Consider the following 15656-nt stretch of genomic DNA (forward strand, 5'->3'; position numbering starts at 1 on the left):
CTGGGGGATTGGGACACCGGGCTAGCTGGCCCAGGTAAACTGCAGAGCAATGGGTACACGCTCCACCCCAGGAGCTGTGGCCACAGGCAGTTAGGTTGGAATCATGGGGCCATTCCCAACCGGTCCAGTGACTGGACTGAAACAGACAACTTGGGAGCAGTGCAACCAGGTGCAAGGGAATCCAACAAAGGCATGGACAACTTGGAGAAGCAGCTCTGGGATTCTTGAGTCAATCACCTTGATCAGCTCCCCAAGAGCATGTCAGATGGCTTTTCCAGACCTCAAGCCTTTAAATGAACTCAAAGGCTCCAGTCCCTTGTTTTGAGAACCAAGGTTTAGAAACTCATTCACTAGCCCAGTGTGGTCCCCGGACCAGCAGCATAGAATTCTCGGGCTCTACTTGAGACAGTGAATCAATCAGAAACTCAAGTTGGCGCCAAGAAATCTCCACTTTAATGAGCCTCACAGGGGAGGCTGGTACCCTGGAGTTTGGGGACCAGTGTTCTAGACCACTCCATGGGGTCAACTGGTATTCCTGCACTGTGCTTGCTGCATAAACCAATGACCAACTGGAACTCCCACCACTCCGCTTTAACCAGGCCCTCCCAAAGTCCCACCCATCTGACCTGCAAAGAAGGAAAGGGACACCAGACTGTTAGAGAAATACTGATTTTAATTCAACATAAGGTAAACTCTAGGCATCTGTCATCTTTCAGCCTAAAAATTAGCAAAACTGTTGAAACAAGGCACAATTTTTCCCCATATTTGTTACGTGGCTCCAGTTACAAAAAAAAAATTTATGAAAATGTTAAAACATAAAAATAGAAGTCTGTGATTAAAAAAAAAGTGTATAAAAAATTCCCACAAAACCTGTCAATGTTGTTCCTGATTCTACAAAATAGCACCAATAAGAAGAGTAAAAGTTGTTAAAAACCATTAGGACAGCATTTCTGAAATGCAGCTTTCCCGACCTCCCGTTCCCCCTAAAAACTTCTCGTGGGATACAAAAGGACTTTAAAATCTCTGGAGGGAGGGTCGAGCTTTTTATTGCAGTTTTCCCCCTGCAATCTCTTAGATGAGGGGAAAGGGCGGGGAATGTGCGTCTGCCCTGCTGTCACTGCTATTCAGTTTAGGAAAAGGCTGAGGATTCGGGGTGTCCTCTCATGTGGGGACCTGTGCCTGCAGAGTAGTCTGGAGGGTGCATTTTGGGGGTGGAGGGGGATGCCTTCCCTAAGCCTCCTCCTTTGCTCCCTTGACATGGGGAAGAGGGAGACCGAGAGAAACCACACCTGTCTGCATAATATCCAGCAGCGGATAACCCAGCCCACCCCTTCCTGAGCTCCCCTGAGGGTTCTATTGCAGTCATTGGGAGGGCATTTAGCTAAGGGTAGCTGTCCCCTTGGGTTTGTTTGGGGAGGGGGGGAGGAATAGCCCTGAATGTGATGATGAGGTCATCCCTGCTGAAATCATCATCGTTATGGAAAATACTCTACACGGACACCGACAGCAGGTCCCAGCCCTTTACACTGAGGCCAGGGGAACGTGCTGGGTAAAATTCAAGAAAGACAGGCATCCTTTCCTCTTCTGCTAGCCCCAGAGAAAAAAAACACCCAGGGCTCTTAAAATGTCCCTTAGCTACATGTCTACCACTGCATGCTCCTGGAAATGAGGGGCTGCAGATGTTAAAAAAAAAAAAAAAAAATCAAAGTCTTGCAATAACTGTCTTGGGTGATTTTTCAGCTTTAACCTGAGTATTAGAGAGCTGTCGGCACTGTGGTTTTGGTATCTTAGCCATTGTTTCTCTGAGGAGTAAACCCAGGAGGGAAAAAAAAGCCATCTTACTACCTACTTCAAGTTTTAAGTTTTCAGAGAAGACAAAATGAGCACCGTCTTTGGCCGCTTCTAGCGGCCAGGTCTGAATTGTGCACAAGGAGGTGGCACCTTGGGCTCCCCCTGCCAGGAGTGGGTCACACTCAGCTCTACTCCTGCCAAGGTTATGTGGCATGACCCCACAATGCTGGGCAGAGGAAGGGCAGAGCTGGGGCTGTACCTACTAGGTCCTGGCTCTGCCCCACATGCCCCAGTGCTCCTGGGCTCAGGGTGCCTGGGAGGGCTATTCACAGGCAAAGTAGTCTTTCAGGGGGGCGAAGAGGTGTCGGATGACAGGCACACTCCAGGACCTCCCAAGCAGCTTCTGGCGGGCACCACGGCCCATGTTGGACACATCCGTGTAGTGTACAGGAAAGCCGAAGATCCTGGGGGGGGGGGGCGGGGGCACCAGAATAAAAAGACAGGGAGTCAGAAGTGCCCCTTCCAGCATGCTTACTACTTCTGGGAGATCCTCACACGAAGAGCATGGCACTGCTCTTTCTGCCCTTTGTCCCATCCTTTCCATCAGGCCGACCGGGCCTTCACATGAGCCCTCGTTGAACCCCAGAGGCCAGATCAACCGGTTCTACAGAACACAAATAACGGTCCAGAGGGCACAGTTCCTCTAGAAGGAGGCCTGTTGCGTGCATCCCTAAGCACTAGCGCTGTGCTCCGGGCACATAGCTGGTGCTCAGTGGACCTTTCCCATGTTAATGAATGAATGAATGAATGAATGCCAAGAGAGCCAGACAGCAAGCAAACAGACATGTATCTGCCTTCAAATCACAAGAGGAGGAAAGGGAAATTTCCTTAATAAGAATTAAGGACACTTGCAGAAATAGATCATCAGATGCTCAGATAATTAACCATAAGTACACGGAAGTATCCTGCATTTTCTCTCCCTCTTAAAAAAAAAAACCAGTTGTTAGATCAAGGGCCAAGCTGGACTTAATGGCAGATGGCAACCAAATATACCAAGAGCTTCCTCTATGAGATTCTACCAGGCCTGGGAAGAGGCTACAGATACACTAGACCTCAGTCTTTCCTGGGTTTACAATCTAATACTAAAAAGCACACCAATGGGTGTTAAGCAATGTGCCAAAGATGTAACACTGTAGGCCTATATAGTGCCTTTATAAGTGCCTATACCCAAGTATATAGGCACCTACCTAGTATCATCTGCATCCATCTAGTATCACAGGGCCAGCTCAGCATGTAAGGCTTAGCTCTCAAAATACAAAATAACCCACAGATGAATGGGCAAGGTTACCAGCCAGTTTCTTTCTATGAATCAGAACTTAATTTTAGGCTAAGAAAACAATTGGTAAAGAAATAAAACCAGTTGTAGGACTGAAATATCTGAAATGAAAATACTCTTATCAAATCCTCTGAGATGCAGCCAAAAATGTAAAGAGGAATATTCATAGCCCTTCCTTCATTTCTAACAACAATAAGAACAAAATAAACAGGGGGAAAAAAAGTAACAAAAAGAAACCAGAAAAGGAGAATTGAAATCCAAGAGCTGGTTCTTTGAATCCAAACAGTTAAATGATCAACTTAGCCAAATAAATGGAAGGAGAAGACAGACTTTGGCTAAGTGGGAACCAGCTTTATTGGCAGAGGGAATCTGAGAAAGACCAATGGCCAAGTCAGTGGGGTTTTCTTTGGCTGGTTCCTCATATGCCCTGGAGGCCCAGCATGCTGGGGCAGTTAAATGCCAGGGCAGCACAGCAGAAACAGAGATGGTGTGGTCTAATGACCTCATGTTTCAGATTCCTTACCACCACCACCCTTCTGCCATTTCTACCAGGAAAATCAGCACTAACTCTGAAAAGGCATCACTCCCAGCCCCACTAACATAGGTCAGTGAGACCATGCAGAAGAATTAAGGCAAACACCTGCCCATTTATGCTGCCTGCCTTGACCACATGTTCTTCCCCTTTCTCTCTGCCTGCATGATTCCCCTCTTCACGTGCAGCCCTGCTCACCTTTCTAGCTCAGTGCACCACAAAACATCTTCTTTGCCATTCATGACAACAGGGAAAAGTTGGTTTTTCCCCTGTCTGATCGAGTTCGACTTGGTGGTTATTGTCTGTACTTTCTTTAACTGGAGAACAAAACGACATCATGGAGTGAGCACAGGATGAAGGGTCTGGGTCAAGTCAAAGCTCATAATCACCTCGGGAAGTTGGAGGAGGGAGGGCAGGCATGGGAGAGAGGGAGGCAGGGTTGGGCTCACAGAGGGAATGAGAAAAGGAGAGTTGGAAGGTGAGAACATTTTGTGCTTCCCACGAACACCAAGAAGTTAATGAACAGGAAGGACCAGCCTCAGAGAACAACAGATAAAAAAGTGACCATGAATGAGATCACATGGGGGCCAAGAAAACACCAGAGTTATTGATCAAGCAGGATTAAGCAAAAGTAAAAACCCACCCAGATTTTGAGGATGGCCCACTGGATTTTGAATGAATGGAACCTAGCCTGATGTAAACATTAAGTTTGTGGAGATCTCAATATAATTTTAACAGTAGACAATTTTTGTGACAAAACAAAAATTACTCATTTCCTACTGGGAAGATGAGCTGAAATTATCTGTGTCTCTATAGAGTTTGCATTCGCAAACTAGTCACCTTTTCTCATAGTGATTATTTGTGTATCAAGAGCCTCTCCTACTCTGTGCTTTTGTTTTAAGATGGGACAGAACAATTAAGTGGGGAAAGAGGTCCAGCACCAGGGAATCATGTGGGAGGGAGGGGCAGGAATAAACTGAACACCAAGGTCAAGTCCTCGCTTGGAGGTCACCAAGTGCGTTTCCAGAGACCATTTGTTAGCACATCTTACCTTTGCTGTCCTATTGAACTCCAAGCAGTCCTGCAGTTCGAGTTTATCATTCTTTGATGCTATCACGGGCCTGGGAACATCCAAAACCCATTACTTTCTACCAACTATAAAGGGGCCTCGGCTAGGCGCTTCCCAAGGTGGGAATGAGGGCCAAAGACTGCAAAATGTGCTCTGGCAGTGAACTTGTTACAATTAGCTGATAAAAAAAATGAGCCTGGCAAGAACACAAGACTATGTGCCAAAGCCAGAAACAGACTAGCCCCTTGAAGGGGCAGCCCAATGTCCAGGAGCAAATGCTCCCCCTTTCCAAATTTTAGTATTAATCAGAGCCTTCCTGCGAGAGAGCAGGATGAAGGAAAGCAAACTGGAAGGAGTCAGGAGACCCCTCCAGTCCAGCCCCACTGCTCACTGAGTGACCCTGAGCAAGTCAGGCCACCTCTCTGGGCCTCAGGAGCTTAGATTAGGTCTTTGTGGATCTGCTGCAACTAGCACATGGCACATTAAACCCATGATTTGGTGGCTTACACCAAAGACGACTCGGGACGGTTTCAGGGCTAACGGGAGGTACAGGTAAGAAGGACAGGAGATGGTTGACAATAGGAACAATTACCCTTGTAACTTTCACCACTGAAACCTGCAAATGCAGAGAGGCAGAGAGATGCCTGAGAAGGCAGAGGGCTAGAACTTGAGGAGTGGTTAAGCGTTCCAGAGGAGAAAACCAGCAAAAGGTCTGAATGCACAGAGCTGATGAACACCACAGCAACCTCTGTGTAAGGAACTTCAAGGCCAAAAGGAAATCAGATGTAGGAATGAATGATGCCCACAAGAGAGGCCACAGAATCACACAAAACATTCCCCTAGATTCTGTCAGAGATTTCCTTGACCTCACCTTACGGGCTAAATGCTGCCTACCCCCAATCTTTACTCTTCCATGAACCCAAGGGAGTTGGGGGACACATTACGGCCACACCTGGTGCTGACTGTAGGACTGAGATCTATATAACCAAGGTGTTAGGTCGGACAGCTGGATTTGGGTCTGTGACTACCAGGTGATGGTTGGGTCACCACCCTTGCAGGGCCCAGCTGTAGACACTGTTATTCTCACAACTCAGACAGAAAGCTCTGGAGGCTCTGCAGACTCTCTCCTTTCATCTGATACCCTACATCTAAGGCATCAGCAAATCCTGTTAGCCCTACTCTCACATTACCTATAATCTGATCCCTCCTGTTAAGTTCCACAGAACTCTTGAGCTGCCAAGCCCCCAGAGCCACACTTGCATTGTGTTGAGTATGTATGGATGGCGCCCTCCGCTGAATGCCCACCCTCACTGGTCTCCCCACTGCTGCCGTCATCCTGCTATTGTCTATCCCTCTATGAGCAACTATCATGAACCTGAGATATACCTTTCACCTGCTTGAATGGCTCATGAGTTCCCATGCAATGACTCACAAATGCCACATAATTTGGCCCATATTTCTGAGTCCTTTGCCGTACTGTCCCAGCCATTCTGGCCCCTGGAACCCTGTTCTCTGAGCTGCTCTTCCCATGCGCTGTTCAGCATCACCCCGTTCCCTATTCCTTCTGCCTGGAATGTTCATTCTTCCCTCAATTAACTACATGGCCTCATTCCTTCATTTAAGGCCCTGGTGGAATGAGAAGCCTCCCCATCAATTCCTCCAATTCCCCCACCTCCAGCCAGGACGGTGAAATTATTTACTGTCTTCTCTACCCATCCCCCATTACATGTCAACTCCACAAGAGCCAAGACTGACATCTAATGTGTTCACCACTAAGCCAGCAGCACGTACAACAATGCCTGGCACAGTGTGAGAGCTCGAGTGTTGAGTGAAGAGCCCACTTCATCCAGACATGAACATTCTCCATTTCACTGGCTGATTAGCCAAATAAAAATGCAACATACCCAACAGAAATCCTACAAGCTATTCTAGCAACTTCTCCCCTCTGTTCACACTTTGCTAAATGCCTGAAAGTTATGCTTCTAGCACTTCCTTCTAAAAGAGAATTTTTTTTAAGCTTAACTCATTTGCAAGTCTGGGATGTCACATTACCATCATATTTTGTATCTTAATTAGCAGGTTGTTCCCCTGGAAACCACATGGAGGAGATAATGAATCCTCAGCAAAGCCACTTACTTTGTGGCTTTCAACATGAAAAGATTGATAAAAAGTTGGGAAAAGGGGCGCCTGGGTGGCTCAGTTGGTTGGGCGACTGCCTTCGGCTCAGGTCATGATCCTGGAGTCCCAGGATCAAGTCCCGCATCGGGCTCCCTGCTCAGCGGGGAGTCTGCTTCTCCCTCTGACCATCTCCCCTCTCATGCTCTCTCTATCTCATTCTCTCTCTCAAATAAATAAATAAAATCTTTAAAAAAAAAAAAAGTTGGGAAAAGCCCTCGGTTAAGAAAATCCAAGGGGACAGGTTATCTCAGCTATGCCACTGGGCTGGTCACCACAGGTCTCACGGCCAAGGATCACTTCATCTAACAATCTACTTGCATTTCCCAGTGGGACAGTAACTGGAAGAAGAGGTGGGGTATGGAAGCATCAGCACTCAGTCTGCTCTGTTCCAGCACGAGGCACTTTGAAGAACCTGGCCCGTGCGCAGAGTGGGAACAAGTCAGAGAAGACTAAGGAATCCTAGCCTCAGATTCCCAGGTCGGGGCTAGCTTCCCAAAAGGCTTCCAACATGACAACAGGGATTGGTCTGAATCCTAAGTGGGGCCGTTTCTCGGCAGAGCCAGCGCTTTCTAGGAGGCATGAATGGGTCTCTGAGTCACAAGAGTTCACAGTTGGGGCTCCCATCGTCAGTTATACTTAACTTGGCTGTTACCTGTCCCACCTTGAGCCCCTTTGTTACCTGTTCATTCCAGGCAGGTTGCCCCAGAAGTAGCGGGCCCTGTGAGCAGCAGACACTTTGATGGCATCGATCATCACCGGGTTACACTGCAGAGAGAGAGGGACAGCTGCTGGGAGCCCATGTAAGAATTCATGCGGAAGCCAGCCAGAGTGGGGTTTGACCTGGGTAGGTGACAAGGTGCGCCTCCCCCCCCCCTCAGCCTGCTATAGAGGAGGCATGGTTCCTGCCAGCAAAAAGACAGGCCAATCCCCATCAAGAATCTGGCTGGAAGACACAGCTAGTGCCCTGATACACTAAACGTGGCGAGAGAGACCAGATTGGACCAGCAGGTTCTGAAGGAAGATACACCCTCGGACCTGACAGATAATTACAGAATGTGCTTTGTACAGGTAGGAAACGCAGCTCAAAATTGAAATCGGCCAAGCTGGGAGTCCTGGTTGCAGGAATGCAGTGTTGACAAAACATGGCTTCTGTCACCCATCTGCCAGGTTCACACAGTGTGAGGGAACTAGCCAGTTCTATAACATCTCCAGCAAAACTTAGGTGGTAAAGTTTTGAAGAAAAGGATTGAAATGTATGAAAAGCATTTACTATAGTGCTCGATGATAATGCTTCATACTGAACCGACCATAGCCCCTAAAGCTGCAGTTCTCAGAACAGGGAGGAGAAAAAACTCCCTAGAGTAAACCAAGTTTAGTCAAATCTTCTGAGGCCCCCAAAAGTAGATGAGGATTTCATCATCTGACTTCAGGGGGTTCTGGGTGAGGTTAGAGATCAAATATTTTCCACACACTAAAAAAGAATCGACCCACATGACTCCGTTAGTTTTGGATTTAGCCGTGTCCACTAAGAACTCAGAAATCACTCCCAACCACCTCCCAATGCCAACAGGGCCTTCCCTCCCATGTTGTCTTGACAATTAGGACCCTAGGTGCCCTCACCTCCAGGAACCGAGAGATGTCCCTCTTGTCGCCAACCTTCATGGCTACCACATTCTCAAACATCCAGAAGAAGGGCCGGTCATCCCCCTCCTTGGGGCGCGTGTAATTCAGCAGGTGGTAGAACTCAAAGAAGAGCCGGCCTGTACCCTCTGAGCCACACAAGAAGATGGCAGAGCCAGGTTCACACCCCTCAGCCCACCCTCCACACTGACACCAGTGGGTTCCCAGTGACTGCCTGCCTACAGCCACACCCTGCAGGCCTTCCACCTGCACTCCTCTGGAATGACTAAGGACACAGGCACGAGCAGGCCAGTATTCAGTACTATCTCTGGGGACAGGACGTACAATGGGAAAGCTGGCCAGAAACAAACAGTCCTCCTCAAGAGCACTCAGGTGACAGAGGGTCTCTTAGGGCCACCAGAAAGAAGGGATGCTCACCGTACAGGCCTTTCCTGGCAGGGTTCACATTTGAGAGATCATTGCATGGGCTTCCACCAATCACCAAGTCGAAGGGGCCCCATTCTTCAATCTGTGAGGGAAAAACAGTCACTCTTCGTGGGGGTGAGGATGGACAAATACAGCCTAGGTGCCAGGTAACCTATGAAGAAAACCCACTTCTAGGGGTGCTTGCCTGGCTCAGTTGGTGGAGCACACACTTCTTGATCTCAGGGTTATGGGTTTAAGCCCCATATTGGGTGTGAGGCCTACTTTAAAGAAAAAAAAAAGAAAACTCACTTCTAGAATCTCACTTGGTCACTAAAGTTTCCCAACTCCACTTCTGACCCAAGACAACCCAATGCCCCAGGTTCCCTAAGATCTAAATCTTTCTGAATAATCTGCCAACTTGTGGGTCTTCCTACAGCTTGATGCAACCCCAGGTTCGCTCTTCTACCACAGCCCTGGGCACGGGGAAGGGGACCACATGGGCATGAGGATGTGTGGGGCTCAGGGCGTGGAGGAGGAAGTGGGGGTGGGGCAGAGCCCAGAAGGGGTGCAGGCTGCCCTCACATTTCTCTTCGTGATGTTCCTGACGTCGTTCACGTATTTGATGTTGCCCTCGTGCTTCACAGTTCCAACAGCGATGGATTCTTCACACACTTCGGAGGCGACGTACTTCTCCACTTTGATGCCCAATTCTTTGAGGACCAAGTACCCTGTAGGGGGCCAGGGGACAGAAAGTGCATCAGGGTTGTCCTCCCAGGACACCCTCCCTCCAGTGATACTAAGCCACCTCCAGAGCTCCGACCAGACCCAGCAGGGACGTGGTCAACCTCGAGGGAACCCACACAGATGGCACAGAAACCTAACGCTGGTGACCCCGGGCTCCCTGGATGGCGGAGTTTCATGAAGAAAATATATGGGTAACTGGTAGAGCCCACCGGCACGATCTACCAGGACGGACAGGCACGTAGCCAAGGCCCCAGCACCTACCACCTAGCACAGTCAAACACAGACACACGGACACAAATCTTCACCAAAACCATGTTTAGAGAAACTCAAGGCTTGGTGGCATGGCCAGGGCTCAGTTCTACTAGGTGTGGTCTGCGCCAACACAAATAGGTCTTTAAGACCCAAACAGAATGGGGAAAACAAAGCACGAGTAGTGACCTGCGGGTGTCACTAAAAGCTGTCAGTGATTTCAGAATCTGGACACCGAAGTACACACATTAAGTACAAACGATGCAAAGTGCATAGCAGCTCCGTCCTCTGCTTCGTTCTCTGGGAATACAGAGATGTTCGTAATACATCACGGGCTAGTTTTTTGAACTGAATGAGTTAGATCAGACACGTCGGCCAGAGGCAGCATGCACCTTGGCTATGCTTACTCTATCTATACCTGAGCAACGGGAGGGAAATGGGAGGGAACCAAGACTGGAGGTATTAGGGGCTGCCTACTTCAGCTCCAACAGATCTAGCCTTATGGAAGGGGAAAATTTTCTAAGATATCTGCACATAATAAAAGAATCCAACACAGCTAAGATATACCTGCCTTTAAAGAGGCCCCAAAAGAAGGCCCAGCAGGGGAAATGGTAGAGAGGTTTGAGGAGAGAAACAAGGAGCCAGTGGTTTTCTCAGAACAAGTGACCAACAGGTCATCCCAGCGGTCTTTCTTGGCACTGATGACAGGACACCTGGAGCAGGTGAGCGTCCCTAGGTGAACTCCAAACTCACCTGTTGCAATTCCATCAAACAGGGATAAGACTCGAATGGGCCGCCTTCGGGCTGCGGGAATCGCAGGGTATAACTTGGGGGCTTCCTGCCAGGTTAAAGAAGGAGGTCATGGAAGTCACGGTGCAGGGGGTAGGACTCAGCCTCTGGTGGAGGGGAGGGCTGACCTTCCTCTGAGTCACAAACCCTGTGCTCTACAACTTCCTAGCTGGGATCCCCTGGAGAGCTCTAGCACGAACGGCCACTCTAGCCTAGACGTGAACACAGATGCGACTTTGATACCGAGGCACACACACACAGAAACACATTCCCTACCCCGGGAAGACCTGGGGCCTCCCCTCCCTCCATCAACTGCAGGCAGGAGCCCAGGAAAATCCACTCCCAACGTGATTGAAGAGTAAGTCACAGGCCTCCCTTCCCTCTCCAGTTCCACTAAGGCTAAGGCTTGGTTAGTTCTGTAACCATTTCTTCAGCAGGCCCGTGAAAATCCATATAGTGAGAGGGCAGGAAGGAGGGGAGGAGGAACGCTGGAGAAGGCTGACAACTGTACAGAGGACGACGTCTGAGGCTCTCGGATGCTCATCTGTACAATGGATCTTTTCCATTAACTCTCGCCAACAGACTTCCAGAGTGCTCCAGAGCCCTGAAGCCCTGGGGGTGGGTGGTGCAGGGAGCGGGGGGGAAGAAGCCTGTGGCTTACGTATTCGAGCCCTGTGTCGCTGGTGAAGAAGGCCTGCAGGCGCACGTTCCAGTCCTTCCGGCGCCGTAGGACGCCATGACAGCGCTGCGGGAGGCACATGTAGCAGCTCCAGGGCTCCTGCAGCTTCGCGTCTGCTGCGGTGCCCGTGCCCACCAGCACCTCCAGGCACTCCACGCAGAAGCACCTGCGCCCGCCAGCAACGGAGAAGGACGGCCTCGTCAGCAGGCAGCTCCCCTGCCTCCCCCCACCGGCCCCCTGGAGATGGCAACAGGCTGCCTGGAACCTTCTTGGGCCCCCGTTGCTCTTCCCCATGTGCTGGAAGGCACGGTGCCAGGATTTGGGCTGCACGGACCTCTTCCGTGGAGACCGATGCATGCACCCTCAGTCCCCACAGGCTGCTGCACAGCCAAGTTCCCCGGCCCATCCCCAGAATCGGCCCATCTCCAGGGGGCCTTCCCTACCCTCAGGGACCTAGCTTTTTAAAGCCCATCCCTCCACCCCAGTTCTACTTCAGGCACACGGGGACCACGGCCCTGTGGCCTCCTGGCCTGGGCCCAGCCCGCTGCCGGGGCTCCCTCAGGGCTGCAGGCCTGGCCGCCACCCCCCCGCCCCCGTTCACGGCCCACAGCCCCCGCTCACCCCCCCAGCCCCGCTTACGGCCCCCGGCCCCCACTCACCCACCCCCCCCACTCACGGCCCCCAGGCCCACCCCCCCACCCCCACTCACGGCCCCCGGCCCCCGCTCACCGCCCCCCCCAGCCCCGCTCACCGGCAGCAGCTCGTATTGCTGCAGAGGAGCAGCTCGCGGCCCTCACAGCACACGGTGCAGTAGGACTGATAGCCATCGTCGTCGTACATGTAGAACAGCTCGAGGAAGCGGTCCTGGCAGCCAGACGGAAACGCCAGTGAAATCGGGGACCAGGGACCAGGGACCCCCAGGCCCCCGCCTGTTTGCTGGCTGAGGCCCTAGGAGGCAGCCACAGAAGAGGTCACCGGTGGCTTGGCGTCCTTTCCAGGGCCACCAGCTGGGGTCTGCATGCCACCGCAGGATGACCCCGCTGCTGCAGCAGCCAACCCTCAGAGGGGACAGCTAGAGCCTTCCCTATAGTGACACGCAGGTGCTTTTTTCTGGGGGAAGTACAGGGGAGTAGCGGGAAGGGGCAGGAAAGCCCAGGGTGGGGATAGGACTTACCCGGCACGTCTGGCAGAGCCCACCCTCAAAGAGAGGGTGGAAGGACACGGGGTTTCTCCGACCACAGGACAAACAGCTATCTATAAGATAGGAATGCAGTTTGCACCAATTACGGCCACAACACCAGGGCTGAAGCCTTGAGTCTAACGGCTTTTGAATAGTTACTCCAGACTAGCAAAAATCACAAGGACTCCTCATGTTTTGTTCCTTTCAGCAATGCTTCGAAGTTGCCAACCCCATTCCAAAGACGGGGAGAGGCCAGAACGGGAGCCCCAAGCAGGCGGTCCCAAAGACAGGCAAAGGCCTGGCCCAGGAGGAAAACCTGAGGCAGGACAGGGAGCAAAGTCCACTCCAGCACAGGGACTTGCTTGGGTGGGCCTGGTATGAAAATCTTTGAGACTCTTTAAACACAAACTTGGGTAATCTATGGTGATTCCAATTTGCTTTTGTCTTCATTAAGAGTTGCCTACACCAACCCTAAACATAGCCATGGATACTATTCAGAACACGGGTACCTTCCTTTTGGATATCCTGCCTTGCCGTCACACCAGCAGTCGGGACTGATCCACAGCACTTATCATGTGGGCAGGGCCATTAAGATGCCTAAGACCTGGGAGGCAGGGTGGTGTAGTCGGGTTAAGCATCCGACTCTTCGTTTCACATAGTCATCTCTGGGTTATGAGATTGAGCCATGCATTGGGCTCCACTCTCAGCAGAGTCTGCTTGAGATTCCCTCTCCTTTTGCCCCTCCCACCCACTCGCTGGCACGCTCTTGTCTCTCTAAAATAAATAAATAAATCTTTAAAAAAAATGCCTGAGACCAAGCAACCCCAGCCAGGCAACACGGATGGGTGCCGAGTCTTGAGGAATGGGAGGATTATGGGTCAAGGTTTCCAGGACTGACAGGGATTGCTCCAAACCTGAGCTTTCCCCAGGGTGTTCTGGGTCAGGAGCTGTGCTGTTTCCCTACGTAGCATTGAGATAACCACTCAATAAATATTTGTCAAATAAAGGACATCAGGCTAAGGAAACAAGGGAGAATCCATTTGTCCTCACACATTCTGAATTCTGTTAGATACATTCTGGGCAGAGTTTCAATTCCAGTGGCTGGCTAATTCCCAGCCAGGATAAACAGACCAGTTGACTGGAGAGTGACCTGGCACCTCGCACCTCAAAGCCTGTTCCAGTTCTTGTCTGGGGAAGGCTCAAGATGCCACAGATAGCGGTTTCAGGTTTGGGGTTCTCTGGGCCAAATTGCCCCAACCCCACCCTCCTTGCTCACTCACAGGGGCAGAATCAGCCTCCATGAAAATCAGGCAACACATTCTATTAAATGTAGCAACAAAGATGCGCCCACCGCAACCCGAGGCCAAGGCACAGGGGCTCTGGGTCAGATTCCAGCAGGGCAGGCAAGCAGGCTAAGGTCGGCCTTGAGCACTGCCCAGGGCGTGAAGGGGAGACAGGGAAAAGCACATTACCTTCCAGGTTACTCTTGTTGTTGCAAACATCCAAAGCCATTTGTTCTATTGAGAAAAGAGAAAAGTGTGACACGGAGTCAGGGAGCCTCTTCCTCAATCAGCTCTGACACAGTCCCTTGCTGAATGGCCCTTCCTGCCACCCACCCCTGACAGTCCAAAGCTGACAGCGGGTGAGATCGCTCCCCCAGCCTCCTCACTGGCCCATGATCACCTCGACTCTGGTCCTCCTCTCCTCGGTCTTTGCCATTGTTATAGCAGTTGGTCTTCAGGCGCTTGGGTGGGGGGCAGTAGTCCGAGGTGGCCGAGTCGTCAGCTGTGCGTCTTCGAGTCTTGTTCTCTGTGAAAAGTAAGGAGATGGCAGCCGGGGCCAAGATACGGGGAGAAAGGGGCCTGGGACAGAACCATGCAATGCCCGGGTGCCCACCTGCATCTGGGCCATGACATGGGTCCATACTGGGTGTCCTACAGCCCATCTGTGGATAACTTGGACGAAGACAGAATTCAAAATCCCTCACTATGTATTTATCGGGGTTTAAACAGCAATGGGTGCAAGAGAACTCATAGACCCAGCACAAGGAAAATTAGACAAAGCTTGGTCTCGGATGCCCACCTCGAGAGCTAATAGCCACATGCAGTGACTGTGCACTTGAGATGTTACTTGTGTAACTGAGTGACTGCTTTTTACACTTAATCTGGATGCACACTCAAAAGCCGCCAGTGGAGCCAATCAACTGTCTCATTTGGAACTTGGGACATCTATAAAAATATAAATCTAATGTTCCTAATGACAACGTAGCATAAAAATTGAGAGATCATATGACACGTCAAAATAATAGATTTTGAAAACTGCTCTAAAAGAAAATGTAAAATTCTCATTAATTTTTATACAGATTGTTAGAAATGGTAAAATGCTGGAAATATTGGATTTACACTACTTTCACCCTTTTTTTGTACTTTTTCCAATGTTGCTGCTAGACAAAAATTTGTATTATGTGGCCATTGTTTATATATTTCTATAAATTCCTGTTATATTTTCATTCAATCTGTAAATATCATCTATAAGAAACATGGTTAAAGAAAACTATATAGCCATTAGAAATCATAAGGACCCTTTGGTGACAAAATTACATCTGACAGTGCATACACTATTATAATTGAGAAGTGAAGGGAAAGCAAGAATCCAACTAGTGTACAGAAATAATTGGAAGGATGTGCACACCCAACGTTAACCTGGAGGGCGGTTGTGAGGGTTGGGAGTGAAGGGGTGGGTGAGGGCTCAGGTTGACTTTTTAAAAGATTGGATTCTTTCCCAGTGACCCCTGTATATGCAAGAAATGGAAAGAAAGTGCAGAGAAAATAGTGCATAGTCAAAATATGGGAAGGGAATACCGTATTTCCTTGATTCTAAGTTCCCACTGCCTGCACGACGCACCTTCGACTTATTAACCACTTATTTGTGGGGGGAGGAAAACAAAACAAAAACAGAAAATACTATGTTAAATGTATGGATTCTTAAGACAAACCCTGGATTTCAGGCATCTGGGATTTCCTGAGTGACAATGTGGAAACAACACTTATTTTAGAGGAATTA

At 50.0% G+C, this 15656-nt stretch overlaps 1 protein-coding gene across 6 annotated transcripts in view; it reads right to left on the bottom strand.

Annotated features, from left to right (window-relative positions):
• Nucleotides 1-653: 653 nt before the first annotated feature.
• The window catches only part of DNMT3B (DNA methyltransferase 3 beta), a 41326-nt gene continuing 26323 nt past the window's right edge, over nucleotides 654-15656 (bottom strand). For 2 of the 6 annotated variants that reach the window (XM_078057045.1, XM_036093258.2), the window contains 13 exons: nucleotides 14277-14402; nucleotides 14066-14110; nucleotides 12588-12667; nucleotides 12165-12277; nucleotides 11396-11579; nucleotides 10699-10783; nucleotides 9535-9680; nucleotides 8965-9055; nucleotides 8527-8675; nucleotides 7586-7671; nucleotides 4711-4780; nucleotides 3858-3976; nucleotides 654-2255 (listed from right to left, as the gene is read on the bottom strand). In XM_078057045.1, coding sequence (XP_077913171.1) covers nucleotides 2114-2255; nucleotides 3858-3976; nucleotides 4711-4780; nucleotides 7586-7671; nucleotides 8527-8675; nucleotides 8965-9055; nucleotides 9535-9680; nucleotides 10699-10783; nucleotides 11396-11579; nucleotides 12165-12277; nucleotides 12588-12667; nucleotides 14066-14110; nucleotides 14277-14402 — 1436 coding nt within the window. In that variant the 3' untranslated portion in view covers nucleotides 654-2113. Of the gene's footprint in view, nucleotides 2256-3857; nucleotides 3977-4710; nucleotides 4781-7585; nucleotides 7672-8526; nucleotides 8676-8964; nucleotides 9056-9534; nucleotides 9681-10698; nucleotides 10784-11395; nucleotides 11580-12164; nucleotides 12278-12587; nucleotides 12668-14065; nucleotides 14111-14276; nucleotides 14403-15454; nucleotides 15515-15656 lie in introns of those variants that run through there. The other 4 variants (XM_036093263.2, XM_036093262.2, XM_036093256.2 and 1 more) reach the window with 3 other exon arrangements.

Source organism: Halichoerus grypus, chromosome 10, assembly GCF_964656455.1.
Source record: "Halichoerus grypus chromosome 10, mHalGry1.hap1.1, whole genome shotgun sequence".
Classification (NCBI taxonomy): domain Eukaryota; kingdom Metazoa; phylum Chordata; class Mammalia; order Carnivora; family Phocidae; genus Halichoerus; species Halichoerus grypus.